Raw genomic sequence first — 16330 nt, 5'->3', positions numbered from 1 at the left:
ACACCACTAAGCAAGGGGCACCACCAAGCAAGCGGCACCATGAAGACCAAGGAGCTCTCCAAACAGGTCAGGGACAAAGTTGTGGAGAAGTACAGATCAGGGTTGGGTTATAAAAAAATATCAGAAACTTTGAACATCCCACGAAGCTCCATTATAATTTTTTTTAAAGAATATTGCACCACAACAAACCGGCCAAGAGAGGGCCACCCACCAAAACTCACGGACCAGGCAAGGAGGGCATTAATCAGAGAGGCAACAAAGAGACCAAAGATAATCCTGAAGGAGCTGCAAAGCTCCACAGCGGAGATTGGACTATCTGTCCATAGGACCACTTTAAGCCGTACAGAGCTGGGCTTTACGGAAGAGTGGCCAGAAAAAAAGCCATTGCTTAAAGAAAAAAATAAGCAAACACGTTTGGTGTTCGCCAAAAGGCATGTGGGAGACTCCCCAAACATATGGAAGAAGGTACTCTGGTCAGATGAGACTAAAATTGAGCTTTTTGGCCATCAAGGAAAACGCTATGTCTGGCGCAAACCCAACACCTCTCATCACCCCGAGAACACCATCCCCACAGTGAAGCATGGTGATGGCGGCATCATGCTGTGGGGATATTTTTCCATCGGCAGGGACTGGGAAACTGGTCAGAACTGAAGGAATGATGGATGTCACTAAATACAGGGAAATTCTTGAGGGAAACCTGTTTCAGTCTTCCAGAGATTTGAGACTGGGACGGAGGTTCACCTTCCAGCAGGACAATGACCCTTAGCATACTGCTAAAGCAACACTCGAGTGGTTTAAGGGGAAACATTTAAATGTATTGGAATGGCCTAGTCAAAGCCCAGACCTCAATCCAATTGAGAATCTGTGGTATGACTTAAAGATTGCTGTACACCAGTGGAACCCATTCAACTTGAAGGAGCTGGAGCAGTTTTGCCTTGAAGAATGGGCAAAAATCCCAGTGGCTAGCTGTGCAAAGCTTATAGAGACATACCCCAAGAGACTTGCAGCTGTAATTGCTGCAAAAGGTGGCTCTACAAAGTATTGATTTGGGGGGGGGTGAATAGTTATGCACGCTCAAGTTTTCTTTTTTTTTTTTGCATATTTAAAGTGGTAGGCATGTTGTGTACATCAACTGATACAAACCCCCAAAAAATCCATTTTAATTCCAGGTTGTAAGGCAACAAAATAGGAAAAATGCCAAGGGGTGTGAATACTTTCGCAAGCCACTGTATGTCCAAGCCTGAGTTTCTGCAGGGAGGCAGAGTGAGTTTTGTTTCTGTTTTGTTTCTTGGTAACTCTTGTGGGTGGAGTCCATTTCAACCATATAAACATGCCCTTTGATCCAGCCACAACTCACATCGACGAGAAAGGAATAGCACAGATTATCCCTGTGTGTGAAAAAGAATGGCTGTCAGTTTGTCTCTCTTGGAGGAACACCTCTCTTGTCCCGTGTGCTGTGACATCTTCAGGAACCCTGTGGTCCTCAAATGCAGCCACAGCTTCTGTGAGGAGTGTCTGCAGAAATACTGGAAGGATATGGAGAATCCGCTGTGCCCTGTATGCAGGAAAGAGTGTTCATCTGAGGAGCAGAGTTTAAGCCTGGCCTTAAAGAGTCTCTGTGATTCCTTACAGAAGTGGAGTGAAAACATCAGATCCGATAACTGCCAGCTGCATGGAGAGAAACTTAAAATCTTCTGTTTCGACGATAAACAGCCCATCTGTGTTGTCTGCTACACATCAAAAAAACATAAAGGTCATGAATTTTATCCCATTGAGGAGGCTGTGCCTGATTTGAAGGTGGGACCATTTTATAAACTTTTTGTTTACTTTTCTTTTATTTAACTGGCAAATGTATCTCACTCAGTGATGAAACCAATTTCTTAATCAGCATTATTTTGTGAGTTGAGTGGACTTTGAGCTGAATTTGAAAAAAACTTCTTGCATAAAATTACAAATGAATGTTTGCCTGTGGAAAAAGAAAATTTCACTGAAAAGGTGTTCCCATACTTTAATAGTGGAAGTAAGATTTGCCCACTGCACCTTTTTGTAGAAGGGAAAGGCGAAAACTAGCTAAATTGCCTGGGTCAAGTGAGGACAACATTTACAAACACATGTCATTACTTTATGTACTGACATTAGCTGGAGGGTTGTGAAAACTGTTTATGACTCAAACTCCATGTAATTAACATTAAGACTTGCCTTTGATAATAAGACACACTGCTATCTCAGAAGTGTTTTAAGCAGTTGATACAGTATATAAAAAATGTAATGTCAGTAATCAAAATAAATAATATCTGTAAGTTTCAATTGCATCTTCCTAGTCATTGAATTCACACTTGAATTTACACATTAAAAAAGAAAAAGTTTGAATGTACTGTCATTAAAGATATCAACCACTAGATGGGGATATTCAGCTATATAGATATCATTGTTGCTCAATGCCACACTGTAACATTTGCATACAGTCAAAGAGTAGGTTCCTCTGAACTGAGGCAAAACCTTGTAAAAATCATACAATTACAATACACATTGGGTTTCAATGAGATACAGGTGGATGGGGAAAGTGGTCTCACCCTATAGTATTATGAACCTCTGAACTTGGATTTCATTTTTTGATTAGTGCACAGGACAGTTTCAGTGGGCAGTTACTAGATAGGTCCAGTGGCGACCCATCATTCAGGGCAGTTTAGAGCCTCACCTGTTTTGTTGTTGCCTGTTTTGCATGTTATTTTGGCATTAATACATGTCAAATATCAGTTTGCAAACAATGTAATAAAAAAATTATAATAATAATTGAGTTCATAAATCCACATACAAATATGGTCTCTTTTTTGCTTTCTTTAGTAAGGCAGCTCCAAAATGCATGTGTTTCAGACTAGCTCAGTGCTTTCTGTGGGGGTGGGGCAGCCAGCGGAAAATACGGAGCGTAGGGGTTGGTAAATGTTCTCTAGTTGCACCATGATTGGCTCAGTGTTCTTTCAGTCATGGGGACACTACATCACCGCAAAATATACAGATAGCGCGTGAAAATTCAAGCCCCTTAGGTGCTGCCATAGAGTTGCATTAGAAGTGTCCATCCAAGAAGGCTCAAGGTCATTGGCCACAGATAAAATGATGTCAAATCACGTTATATCTACAGTAGCTTTGATTGGACTGATCATGTCAACATCATACTTTCAAAATCTTAGCTAGCAAGCTAGCCATCATCATCATGAATCAAGTCGACAATCTACTGGCAAATCCTTTTCAATCCTTGTTATATGCAGAGAAATAATGAAGATAAATTATAGATAAAACGTATCGGTGCTCATTGGACATAAACATTACACAACAAGTTGGAAATCGCAAATTCAACAATGAGTGGTTTGGAAGGAATCAGTGACTAACTGCAAGCATTGCAAAGCAATCACTAGCCTGCTATTCAGTGGAGTGGGTGTTTGGTCCCAAGTCTGGGTTTAAGGGTCTCTTTTCCAAGCTTAAAAGGATCAACATTCAACATTGGCTATGCTGTCAATCCAGCATGACTTCTGCAGCACTCAAAACAACTGGAAACTCGGAACTTGGAAATCTTACACTTCGGTGAGTCCAAGACAACTGGGAACTCGGAAACAAACGAGCTTCGACTGGGAAAATTCGTTTTGAACGGTCATCCAACTCGGAATTGTAAGTCGGGAACTCGGGCCTCTATCTAGAACTCCGACCTGAAGATCACTGACGCCATCATGAATCGACCTTGTTTTTTTCACAGTTGTATTAAAAGCACCATAAATCCAGAGAGTGCCAGACTTTGATGACAAAGTTTGATGACAAAATCTGCCCATGAAGGACCACCGCGCCACATTCCTGTTCAAGTGAGCACAGCACAACAAGGTGAGTCCAAAAATTTATTGTATGCTGCTGCATAAATTATGTAATATGCCAGGGGGATATGTATACTGTAGCTAAGAAAGTAATGCTAAGTGTATGTTGTGTAGTAAGCTGTTAGTAGCCCATGTGCATCACCCTAATAATTTGGTCAATTTTCCCCTCATAATTTAGTCTACTGTTCTGACTTGGTAGTGCACATTGTTTTAGATAATATTGTGAGAGCTTTCATTGTCTGCTTATATGCCCCCTTTATTTATCCTACGGTTCTGACTTGGTGTACAGGGAGAATACTGTAAGAACGGGCCATGTTCTGAATTCTGTCGCTATACATTTCAAAAGTGCTGAACAAATAGTTATATTGACGACGTCCGTCCTAGTGTGCTCATTAATGTCTTAATCAAAATTACGGATTGCCTGTTATAGTTTGTACATATCAATTGTCAGTATAAACTACATTTGTTTAAGCAAGTCAGCCATATCAGCTATGTTTTTTTAAAAGGCAGTAAATGAGGCCGAATGAACTGTTTCGCTGCCAGACAAGGCTCCGCTGATAGCCAGGTGTAGCAGTGGTAAGGTGTTGGGACAGCTTTATGTAGGCCCTAACAGTTTGTAGGCACTGTTTGTCACCGTTATAGTGCAATTAATATATTGTTTAGTGTTGTGTTGTGTAGTGGCTTTGCTGGCATGCATTTATTTTTATTTTTTTGCCCCACCAAGATTGACATGCTAAAATAGCCACTGGATAGGTCAGTTATTGAGGTGGGGTATAGTTAGTGTGAGGTGTTGAGTTGGCCTTACCAGGTGTGCGTTGAGCCTCTCGCTGGCAGAGTCAGGCATCCCCCACATTGTCTTACTGGAGGACAGCCTCAGGTCTGTGTTCTCCAACCACTGAAGAAGGTCCTGGATCTCCATGGTAACATCTTGGACCTAGGGTAGAAGAAAAAAAAGAAAAATTCTGGAAACCATATTTATAATCAATTACTAATCTGTTATGACAGCAATATTTCATATTTTACTAAGTCTGATTCAGACACCCACCCCTACAGGGCACCACAGCGCAGATAATCATTCAGTACTGTGGACTATTGATATCGCAATGTCGGGAGAAACCTAATAAGTAGTTAGGCCTAAGTCTTCTAATAAGTTTGGCATATCTTTGCATATGTGATAGTGAATGAGAAAAAGAGATGGAGGGATCATGAAAAATAACCTTTAATTTGCCCATTCCCAATCTCTCCACACCTGACTGAGGTTGTTCTCCAGCTCTAGCTGTCTGCGCTCTGTCTCACAGCGGACAAACTCCCAGCGTTCGTTCAGCTGCTCCAGCCGCGGCTGCAGACCGTGAGGGCTGTCCCCAGTCCCCGGATCCAACAGGCCCCGCCCCGCCTGGTTCAGAGACTCCACCGTACGCACGTGGGACATGACGTCATTACGCAGCACCTAGAGTAGTAGCACACTTGATGACATAACTGTAATACACATGATATTTGCCTACAAACATCTTGTGCTCAGAGAAATGATCCAATAGCATCATCCTTCCTCAAACACACATACACCCATAGGTGTCAGAAGCTTTTAAAATGGCATAGATCCCAATAAATTGTGTTGATTCATTTAAGTCACAAACCTTGTGTTTGGCCAGCTCTATCTCGCAGGCCTGCAGGTCGATGCTGATTGGCCGACTGCCCTGGAGGAGGTCGGCTGTGTGGGAGAGCCAGGTGTGCAGCTCATCCAGAGTGTTCTGGAACTGACCCAGACCCAGCAGGGCACACTCCAGCTGATGCTGCAACCACAAGTAGTGAAAACACATTAAACGCATTGTCAGACCTCTTCAATACCATAACCCTAGCCATTAAAAAAGACTGAACAGGCGTTGGTTTCCTGGACACAGACTAAGCTTTATCCTGGACTAAAAAACATCCTCAATGGACATTTCCATTGAAAGTGCTTCTTAATCTAGGAGTAGGTTTAATCTGTGTCTGGGAAACCAGTCCCAGCCAATTGAATTCCACATATTTATGAGTGATTGGGTGGAGTCTGACCTGTCTGCTGACGGTTTCTGCCTCCAGGCTGTCCCAGCGCTGTCTGAAGTCACACAGGGGAGAGACAGAGCCGGGACGCTCAGAGCCTGGAGACAGCCTGCACACAAAACGGTGATTCAGGCTCTCGATCTCGATCTTCTTCTGGTATAGCTCCCGTTTAAACTCCTGAGGAGAAAGGGCACAGGTTTCATATACTTTACAGAGCTGGCAATGTAGAAAGAACTGTCAGATTCAGCAACAGACTAAAAGGCTTAAAGTGAGAATTATGGAACGTCTTGCTTATTGCGCAGATGATAAATTATTGGTTTGAGGTTAGGACAGAGTGGGAGCTCATCGGTGTGTTCTGTTTGTGTAGAGTAGACTCACCTTGAGATCACACAACTGCTCTTTGACTGACTCCAGGTCAGTTCCTACAAAGAACTCCTCTGTTGATCTCAGCTCTGCTGACTTGAGCCACTCGAAAAGCCCCTGGGGAAAAACAAGAAACTAATCGTTTTTATATGCTTAAAACATAACTCATTCATATACAGTGGGGGGAAAAAGTATTTAGTCAGCCACCAATTGTGCAAGTTCTCCCACTTAAAAAGATGAGAGAGGCCTGTAATTTTCATCATAGGTACACGTCAACTATGACAGACAAAATGAGAAAAATAAATCCAGAAAATCACATTGTAAGATTTTTAATGAATTTATTTGCAAATTATGGTGGAAAATAAGTATTTGGTCAATAACAAAAGTTTCTCAATACTTTGTTATATACCCTTTGTTGGCAATGACACAGGTCAAACGTTTTCTGTAAGTCTTCACAAGGTTTTCACACACTGTTGCTGGTATTTTGGCCCATTCCTCCATGCAGATCTCCTCTAGAGCAGTGATGTTTTGGGGCTGTCGCTGGGCAACACGGACTTTCAACTCCCTCCAAAGATTTTCTATGGGGGTTGAGATCTGGAGACCGGCTAGGCCACTCCAGGACCTTGAAATGCTTCTTACGAAGCCACTCCTTCTTTGCCCGGGCGGTGTGTTTGGGATCATTGTCATGCTGAAAGACCCAGCCACGTTTCATCTTCAATGCCCTTGCTGATGGAAGGAGGTTTTCACTCAAAATCTCACGATACATGGCCCCACTCATTCTTTCCTTTACACGGATCAGTCGTCCTGGTCCCTTTGCAGAAAAACAGCCCCAAAGCATGATGTTTTCACCCCCATGCTTCACAGTAGGTATGGTGTTCTTTGGATGCAACTCAGCATTCTTTGTCCTCCAAACACGACAAGTTGAGTTTTTACCAAAAAGTTATATTTTGGTTTCATCTGACCATATGACATTCTCCCAATCCTCTTCTGGATCATTCAAATGCACTCTAGTAAACTTCAGACGGGCCTGGACATGTACTGGCTTAAGCAGGGGGACACGTCTGGCACTGCAGGATTTGAGTCCCTGGCAGCGTAGTGTGTTACTGATGGTAGGCTTTGTTACTTTGGTCCCAGCTCTCTGCAGGTCATTCACTAGGTCCCCCTGTGTGGTTCTGGGATTTTTGCTATCATTTTTGTGATCATTTTGACCCCACGGGGTGAGATCTTGCGTGGAGCCCCAGATCGAGGGAGATTATCAGTGGTCTTGTATGTCTTCCATTTCCTAATAATTGCTCCCACAGTTGATTTCTTCAAACCAAGCTGCTTACCTATTGCAGATTCAGTCTTCCCAGCCTGGTGCAGGTCTACAATTTTGTTTCTGGTGTCCTTTGACAGCTATTTGGTCTTGGCCATAGTGGAGTTTGGAGTGTGACTGTTTGAGGTTGTGGACAGGTGACTTTTATACTGATAACAAGTTCAAACAGGTGCCATTAATACAGGTAACGAGTGGAGGACAGAGGAGCCTCTTAAAGAAGAAGTTACAGGTCTGTGAGAGCCAGAAATCTTGCTTGTTTGTAGGTAACCAAATACTTATTTTCCACCATAATTTGCAAATAAATTAATAAAAAATCCTACAATGTGATTTTCTGGATTTTTTTTCCTCAATTTGTCTGTCATAGTTGACGTGTACCTATGATGAAAATTACAGGCCTCTCTCATCTTTTTAAGTGGGAGAACTTGCACAATTGGTGGCTGACTAAATACTTTTTTTCCCCACTGTACGTACAAGTTTGTGTCACAAGAGACTATGAATAGTTGCTATGTATTTTGAAGTGGTGAAATAACTTCCATATTGAACAAGAAACATGCAATCCTGCTGACTTGTACAAGTGGCGACACTGAGGCTGGCTTCCCAGACGTCGGGTATGGACTGTGTCTCTCACAGTTAACACCATTTGTTTACCATTGGCAGGGAAGTGCACAGTCTGTCAGTCACTCATCACCAACACTACAGGGAGCTAGAGTCTGGTTTCTGCCATTGCAATGGACATAAAAGACGAGTGGACTTCTTTGTGCTGGGGGAGTTAAGAGGAGAAGCGGTAGCCAAGCAAAGCTATGTGACATTACGGATATGTTAGTGACCAGCTCCCACACACAGACACGCGCAAACGCACGCACGAATGCAAGCATGTACTACACATGCATGCACGCACGCACGCACGTGCACACACACACACACACACACATACCTGCATGGTGTCCTGGTAATGTAGAGCCATCTGTAAGGATTCCTCCAGCTTTTTGTGACACTCGCTCCAGAGTTTACTCAGGTTGTTCCATGTGCAGTAGAGCTTAGGAGTCAATGATGTAGTTGCTTAGAAACACATTGAAAAATTATGGTCTTACGGAAAATGAATATTAACATAAATGTTAACTCATCTCACTCCTCACCTCATCTAAGCTCTTGGTGACATCAGGTTTGTCTGTATCCCCACATGCTGACATCAAGTCCATTCCCAGAATGCCAAGCGTGTCCAGGTCCCCCTGTAGACTGTCGATGTCCTCCCTGAGTGTCTGTAAGGCGATATAGTCAAGGTTGAGAGACCCCACAATGGAATCGGTAAGAAGGGAGATAAATGGAAGCAGGCAGCATAGAGTACATTAGTAGAAATGGATCGTCTATGGAAGCAGGCAGCATAGAGTACATTAGTAGAAATGGATTGTCTACGGAAGCAGGCAGCATAGAGTACATTAGTAGAAATGGATCGTCTATGGAAGCAGGCAGCATAGAGTACATTAGTAGAAATGGATCGTCTCACGAAGCAGGCAGCATAGAGTACATTAGTAGAAATGGATCGTCTACGGAAGCAGGCAGCATAGAGTACATTAGTAGAAATGGATCGTCTACGGAAGCAGGCAGCATAGAGTACATTAGTAGAAATGGATCGTCTACGGAAGCAGGCAGCATAGAGTACATTAGTAGAAATGGATCGTCTACGGAAGCAGGCAGCATAGAGTACATTAGTAGAAATGGATCGTCTACGGATGCAGGCAGCATAGAGTACATTAGTAGAAATGGATCGTCTACGGAAGCAGGCAGCATAGAGTACATTAGTAGAAATGGATCGTCTACGGAAGCAGGCAGCATACATTAGTAGAAATGGATCGTCTACGGAAGCAGGCAGCATAGAGTACATTAGTAGAAATGGATCGTCTACGGAAGCAGGCAGCATAGATTAGTAGAAATGGATCGTCTACGGAAGCAGGCAGCATAGAGTACATTAGTAGAAATGGATCGTCTACGGAAGCAGGCAGCATAGAGTACATTAGTAGAAATGGATCGTCTCACGGAAGCAGGCAGCATAGAGTACATTAGTAGAAATGGATCGTCTACGGAAGCAGGCAGCATAGAGTACATTAGTAGAAATGGATCGTCTACGGAAGCAGGCAGCATAGAGTACATTAGTAGAACTGGATCGTCTACGGAAGCAGGCAGCATAGAGTACATTAGTAGAAATGGATCGTCTATGGAAGCAGGCAGCATAGAGTACATTAGTAGAAATGGATCGTCTACGGAAGCAGGCAGCATAGAGTACATTAGTAGAAATGGATCGTCTATGGAAGCAGGCAGCATAGAGTACATTCGTAGAAATGGATCGTCTATGGAAGCAGGCAGCATAGAGTACATTAGTAGAAATGGATCGTCTTGGAGCGTCTTAGTACCTGACAAGATGAAGAAAACACATTCACTGGAAATTGTACTGAACTATTTAATTCATCTTGAGCTAAGGTCAAACCAACAGCTCCACCGTCCACAGTTACCTGCATGGTCTCCAGGCTCTGGCGGATGGTCTCTGAGTCTGTCCTACTGGCGTTCAGGTCCAGGACAGCCTGTTGGGCATCGTTCAGGCCGACCGTCACGTCACTAACATCGCTCCAGAACTTGAGGGCCAGGTCCAGCAGGTTGAGCAGCCAGCCATCTCTCTCCTGAGCCTGCCTCTGAGCCTCCTCCCACAGCTGGCACAGGCTGGACACCCGCTCCTGGATCGCTGGGGAGAACACAGAATACAGTCATTATAATACATTGTATTTTAGTCATTTAGCAGACACTCTTATAGACATGTCAACCACATATCACAATCATTGCAAGTCACAGTGACATCTCTGTATTTTCTCTCATAGCATCACTGGCTGAGAGAAATGACTTTCTCTACACACTCCAAACCAATTAGACCCATTGTAGGTAACCTAGTCAGCATCTGTCAAAGGTGTTTCAGGATAAATTCATGATACACACACACACACACACAAGCAAAACACCTGCTATGTATTCTCCCTCTCCAGATGTGTGCTGCTAAACATTCGGAGAGTACGACCCTGCCTTACACAGGAAGCGGCACAGGTCCTAATCCAGGCACTTGTCATCTCCCGTCTGGATTACTGCAACTCGCTGTTGGCTGGGCTCCCTGCCTGTGCCATTAAACCCCTACAACTCATCCAGAATGCCGCAGCCCGTCTGGTGTTCAACCTTCCCAAGTTCTCTCACGTCACCCCGCTCCTCCGCACACTCCACTGGCTTCCAGTTGAAGCTCGCATCTGTTGCAAGACCATGGTGCTTGCCTATGGAGCTGTGAGGGGATCGGCACCTCTGTACCTTCAGGCTCTGATCAGTCCCTACATCCAAACGAGGGCATTGCGTTCATCCACCTCTGGCCTGCTGGCTCCCCTTCCTCTGCGGAAGCATAGTTCCCGCTCAGCCCAGTCAAAACTGTTCGCTGCTCTGGCACCCCAATGGTGGAACAAGCTCCCTCACGACGCCAGGACAGCGGAGTCACTCACCACCTTCCGGAGACATTTGAAACCCCACCTCTTTAAGGAATACCTGGGATAGGATAAAGTAATCCTTCTAACCCCCCCCCCCCTAAAAAAAAACAAGAAAAAATAAAAATAAAAATAAAAAGTTAAACAAATAAAAATGAATAAATGTATATTGTAAAGTGGTTATCCCACTGGCTATAGGGTGAATGCACCTATTTGTAAGTCGCTCTAGATAAGAGCGTCTGCTAAATGACGTAAATGTAAATGTAAATGTAAACAGAAAAGTTTCATATTGATTTAAACAACTTGCACAAAGAAAGTTACACACCCTTTATACTCCCAACCATGTAATGCAAAGAACCAACATTTTGGGCACTTTGTGATGAGTGTACCTGTGCCGATGGAGGCGTCCCCAGCTGCCTGTGTGTTGGCCAGGAGCTCGTCAGCCTGGGTACGGACACTCCCCAGGCCTAGCTCCAGCTTGGAGAGCTCAGCCAGGGTATGCTTGTTGTCCTGTAGCTGCTCCTGGATGCGTGGAGTCCGGCCCTGCAGAGATGCTGGGGACTGCATGTGGCCAAGCAGACGATCCAGACTCTCTCTAATCAGCGTCATCCTCTCATTCAACTACAGAGACAAGAGATCATTGTGTTACTGTGTGTATGTGATGGTCAAATGTTTACATGTTTCTATGTGTATAGTCTCTTCTCACAGTGTGCAGAGTCTGGCGAGACTACTATGTGTACTGTATCCATGTACCATGTGTGTGTCTTCATGTGTGTGTCTTCATGTACTGAGCTAAATCTAACTCAGCTGATAACTAAACAACCCGTCCCAACTTTAAGAATCCAGTAAAATCTACTCTACTAGACATTATTCTAACAAATACCCCCCATAAATACACAGCCAGTGGGTTTTTTTCAAATGATATCAGTGACCACTGCTCTATTGCTTGTATTAGAGATACCAGGCTGAAACACTCTGATCCCTGTATAATCTCTAAGAGAAATTATAAACATTTCTCACAGCAAGCTTTTATCCTTGACGTATATCACTCTGAGCTTTTATCCACTTGCTGCTTTCTGGACCTGGTTTTAGCCCTTGCTTTTTTCTCTTCTATTGTTACCTCTATGTCTGATAAACATGCCCCGCTTAAGAATCACAGAGTAAGAAACCGAACCAGTTCTTGGTTCTCTCCTGAATTGTCAGGTCTTTTTCTGCAAAAGAATCGGGCCTGGGCCTTGGCGAGGAAAACAGGTACTCCAGCTGATTGGCTGTTTTTTAGGCAATTGAGAAATAAATGTACTGCAGGTGTCAAAAAGGCAAAATCAAATTACTTCCTTAATGCTATGACAGATTCTGCAGGAGATCCTGCAAAATTCTGGAAAACCGTTAATTCACTGAAACGGGGGAATTCTGCTTTTTCTCTTCCTAAGCAAATTATCTCAGACTCCTGTATTCTAAGTGAAAAAAATTATATTTGTGATGCTTTTAATACGTTTTTATTTGAAAAGAAAAGTGGCCATTGTGGTACTGGCCAGTTAGTTGATTTTTCGTCTTGCTTTTCAACCGTTACTCTGAAAAATGGTAACCCTGTTTTTAGTTTCCAGAAAATGACTGAAGCAGAGGTTCTAGCTGCCCTGTGTGCCATTGATACTAAGAAATCCTTAGACGCTGACAATTTAGACCCGTACTTACTTAAGTGTGCTGCACCTATCATTGCTGGTTCAGTGACACACATTTTTAATCTAACATTAAGCACAGGAAATATCCCTAAGGTGTGGAAAGCAGCTTTTGTTCTGCCATTACATAAGGGAGGTGACGGTAGTGATTTGGATAACTATCGACCCATCTCTAGGCTCCCTTGTCTGGCAAAGATCCTATAATCTATAGTCAACAAACAGTTACAATCTTTTCTTTCTGTTAACAGTATTTTTAGCCCCAATCAATCTGGTTTTAGATCTAAACACAGTACCGCATCGGCCACTATGCTTGTTGTAAATGATATTGCAAATGCCTTAGATGATAGAAAGCACTGTGCTGCGTTGTTTGTAGATTTGTCAAAAGCTTTTGACACTGTAGACCATGCTATCCTTTTGAGTAAGCTGTCATCTATAGGACTGGGCACTGATGCCTGTCGATGGTTTTAGGACTATTTTAAAGATAGAACTCGGGCCGTCATGGTCGATGGGGTCAAGTCTGACCCCTTACAGTTACTTAAAGGGGTCCCTCAGGGTTCAATAATTGGCCCACTATTGTTCTCACTTTATATAAACAACATTGGTGATGATGTCAGATATTGTAAATTCCATTTATATGCAGATGACACAGTGATGTACTCTATTGCTCCAACAGCGGACCAAGCTATAATGCAGTTGGAGTCTGATTTTAGGATACTACAGGGGTCTCTTTTACAGCTTAAACTTGTTTTAAACGCTAAGAAAACAAATGTCTTTTTTTTTTCTAGGTCTAAACTCTCAATTAGAAACACTTTTGTAATCACTAGCTTGGATGGTACTCAAATCAAACAGGTCTCTGCATATAAATACTTAGGGGTATGGTTAGATGATAGGCTTTCTTTAAAAAAACATGTTACTGAATTGGGAAAAAATCTCAAATTCAAGATAGGGTTCCTTTACAGAAACAGGGCTTGTCTGTCGTCCGTAAATAGAAAACAAATTGTGCAGGCTACTTTTATGTCCGTTTTAGATTATGGTGATATTATCTATATACATGCATCGGCAAACACATTAAAACCACTGGATGCTATTTACCATTGTGCACTCAGGTTTATCACGGGTGATAGTTACAAAACTCATCACTGTATCCTATATCAACATGTGGGTTGGGCCTCTCTATCTGTGAGGCGAGAGCAACATGCTCTCTTGTTTACTTATAAAGCACTTCTTTTAAAACTACCTCCATATATATCATCATTAATTTCCACTAGATATACTAATTTTAAAACCAGATGAAAGATGTGGATTACATTAGAGACTTCTGTGGTCTCCACAGAGTTGGGTAGGACTGCCTTCAGTTCCTTTGCACCTTATTTATGGAACAAACTGCAGATCCAACTTAAGTTAGACACTCTGGTGTCCCTTGCCCATTTAAAATTTTTTATGGAGGATCAATATGATGTTGTCTGTGATTGTTTCTGTTGAATTGTGTTTTTGTTTTGTATGTTTGAAATGTTCTTGTCTGTATGTCTAAAACTGTACATGTCAACATGTTTACACAGGGCACAGCCGTAAAAGAGATCCAGATCCAAAAATGTGTGTGTCTTTATGCTCGTGTGTGTGTGTGTGGGTGCGTGTGCTTCGGATGTGTGTGTTTGTGTCGCATGTGTGTCGTCATGCATGCTTGCATACATGCGTGTGTGTTCATGCAGCAGTGTGTGTATAACTGTCACCTGTGTGTATCTGGGAAGGGACTCTTCCAGTAGATTGGCAGCCTCTCTGACCCTGTCTCTGATGGCCCTGTGCTGCTCCTCAGCCTCTGTGGCGCTATGACAAAATTCCTCCCCCTGGGCGGGGCTAAGCTCTGACAGACGCTTCCCCAGCGAGCACAGCCGTGCTATCAGAGGTCTATGCTCTGCTATGGACTCCCTTAGGCCCTAGATGAGAAACGGTTAGGGGTCATAGAAATAGATCCTTGCACACATACAGTTGAAGTCGGAAGTTTACATACACTTAGGTTGGAGTCATTCAAACTAGTTTTTCAACCACTCCACACATTTCTTGTTAACAAACTATAGATTTGGCAAGTCGGTTAGGACATCTACTTTGTGCATGACACAAGTAATTTTTCCAACAATTGTTTACAGACAGATTATTTCATTTATAATTCACTGTTTCACAATTCAAGTGGGTCAGAAGTTTACATACACTAAGTTGACTGTGCCTTTAAACAGCTTGGAAAATTCCAGAAAATAATGTCATGGCTTTAGAAGCTTCTGATAGGCTAATTGACATCATTTGAGTCAATTGGAGGTGTACCTGTGGATGTATTTCAAGGCCTACCTTCAAACCTCTTTGCAAAAAATGTGTAGACCTCCACAAGTCTGGTTCATCCTTGGGAGCAATTTCCAAACGCCTGAAGGTACCACGTTCATTTGTACAAACAATAGTACGCAAGTGTAAACACCATGGGACCACGCAGCCGTCATACCGCTCAGGAATGAGATGCGTTCTGTCTCCTAGAGATGAACGTAATTTGGTGCAAAAAGTGCTAATCAATCCCAGAACAACAGCAAAGGACCTTGTGAAGATGCTGGAGGAAACAGATACAAAATGATCTATATCCACAGTAAAACGAGCCTATATCGACATAACCTGAAAGGCCACTCAGCAAGAAAGAAGCCACTGCTCCAAAACCGCCATAAAAAAGCCAGACTATGGTTTGCAACTGCACATGGGGACAAAGATCGTACTTTTTGGAGAAATGTCCTCTGGGCTGATGAAACAAAAATAGAACTGTTTGGCCATAATGACCATCGTTATGTTTGGAGGAAAAAGGGGGTTGCTTGCAAGCCAAAGAACACCATCCCAAACGTGAAGCACGGGGGTGGCAGCATCATGCTGTGGGGGTGCTTTGCTGCAGGAGGGACTGGTGCACTTCACAAAATAGATGGCATCATGAGGAAGGAAAATTATGTGGATATATTGAAGCAACATCTCAAGACATCAGTCAGGAAGTTAAAGCTTGGTCACAAATGGGTCTTCCAAATGGACAATGACCCCCAAGCATACTTCAAAGTTGTGGCAAAATGGCTTAAGGACAACAAAGTCAAGGTATTGGAGTGGCCATCACAAAGCCCTGACCTCAATCCTATATAACATTTGTGGGCAGAACTGACAAGCGTGTGCGAGCAAGGAGGCCTACAAACCTGACTCAGTTACACCAGTTCTGTCAGGAGGAATGGGCCAAAATTCACCCAACTTATTGTGGGAAGCTTGTGGAAGGCTACCCGAAACGTTTGACCCAAGTTAAACAATTTAAAGGCAATGTTACCAAATACTAATTGAGTGTATGTAAACTTCTGACCCACTGGGAATGTGATGAAAGAAATAAAAGCTGAAAGAAATCATTCTCTCTACTATTATTCTGACATTTCACATTCTTAAAATAAAGTGGTGATCCTAACTGACCTAAGACAGGGAATGTTTAATAGGATTAAATGTCAGGAATTGTGAAAAACTGAGTTTAAATGTATTTGGCTAAGGTGTATGTTCCGACTTCAACTGTAGATCTGT

At 43.0% G+C, this 16330-nt stretch overlaps 1 protein-coding gene across 1 annotated transcript; it reads right to left on the bottom strand.

The window, feature by feature from the left end:
* Positions 1–4665: 4665 nt before the first annotated feature.
* LOC123490878 (microtubule-actin cross-linking factor 1-like) lies at positions 4666–14696 on the bottom strand (the record flags this gene model as incomplete). The annotated part of the gene is made up of 10 exons (XM_045220729.1): positions 14488–14696; positions 11471–11702; positions 10083–10309; positions 8712–8834; positions 8510–8611; positions 6276–6377; positions 5910–6074; positions 5495–5650; positions 5110–5307; positions 4666–4794 (listed from the first exon to the last, which is right to left on the bottom strand). Coding segments are annotated over exons 2-10 (1422 nt in total), but the record flags the coding sequence as incomplete, so codon positions are not given.
* Positions 14697–16330: the final 1634 nt, after the last annotated feature.

Source organism: Coregonus clupeaformis, unplaced genomic scaffold (assembly GCF_020615455.1).
Source record: "Coregonus clupeaformis isolate EN_2021a unplaced genomic scaffold, ASM2061545v1 scaf5301, whole genome shotgun sequence".
Classification (NCBI taxonomy): domain Eukaryota; kingdom Metazoa; phylum Chordata; class Actinopteri; order Salmoniformes; family Salmonidae; genus Coregonus; species Coregonus clupeaformis.
Note: the sequence above shows the minus strand (reverse complement) of the source record. Positions and strands in the feature narration are given on the sequence as shown.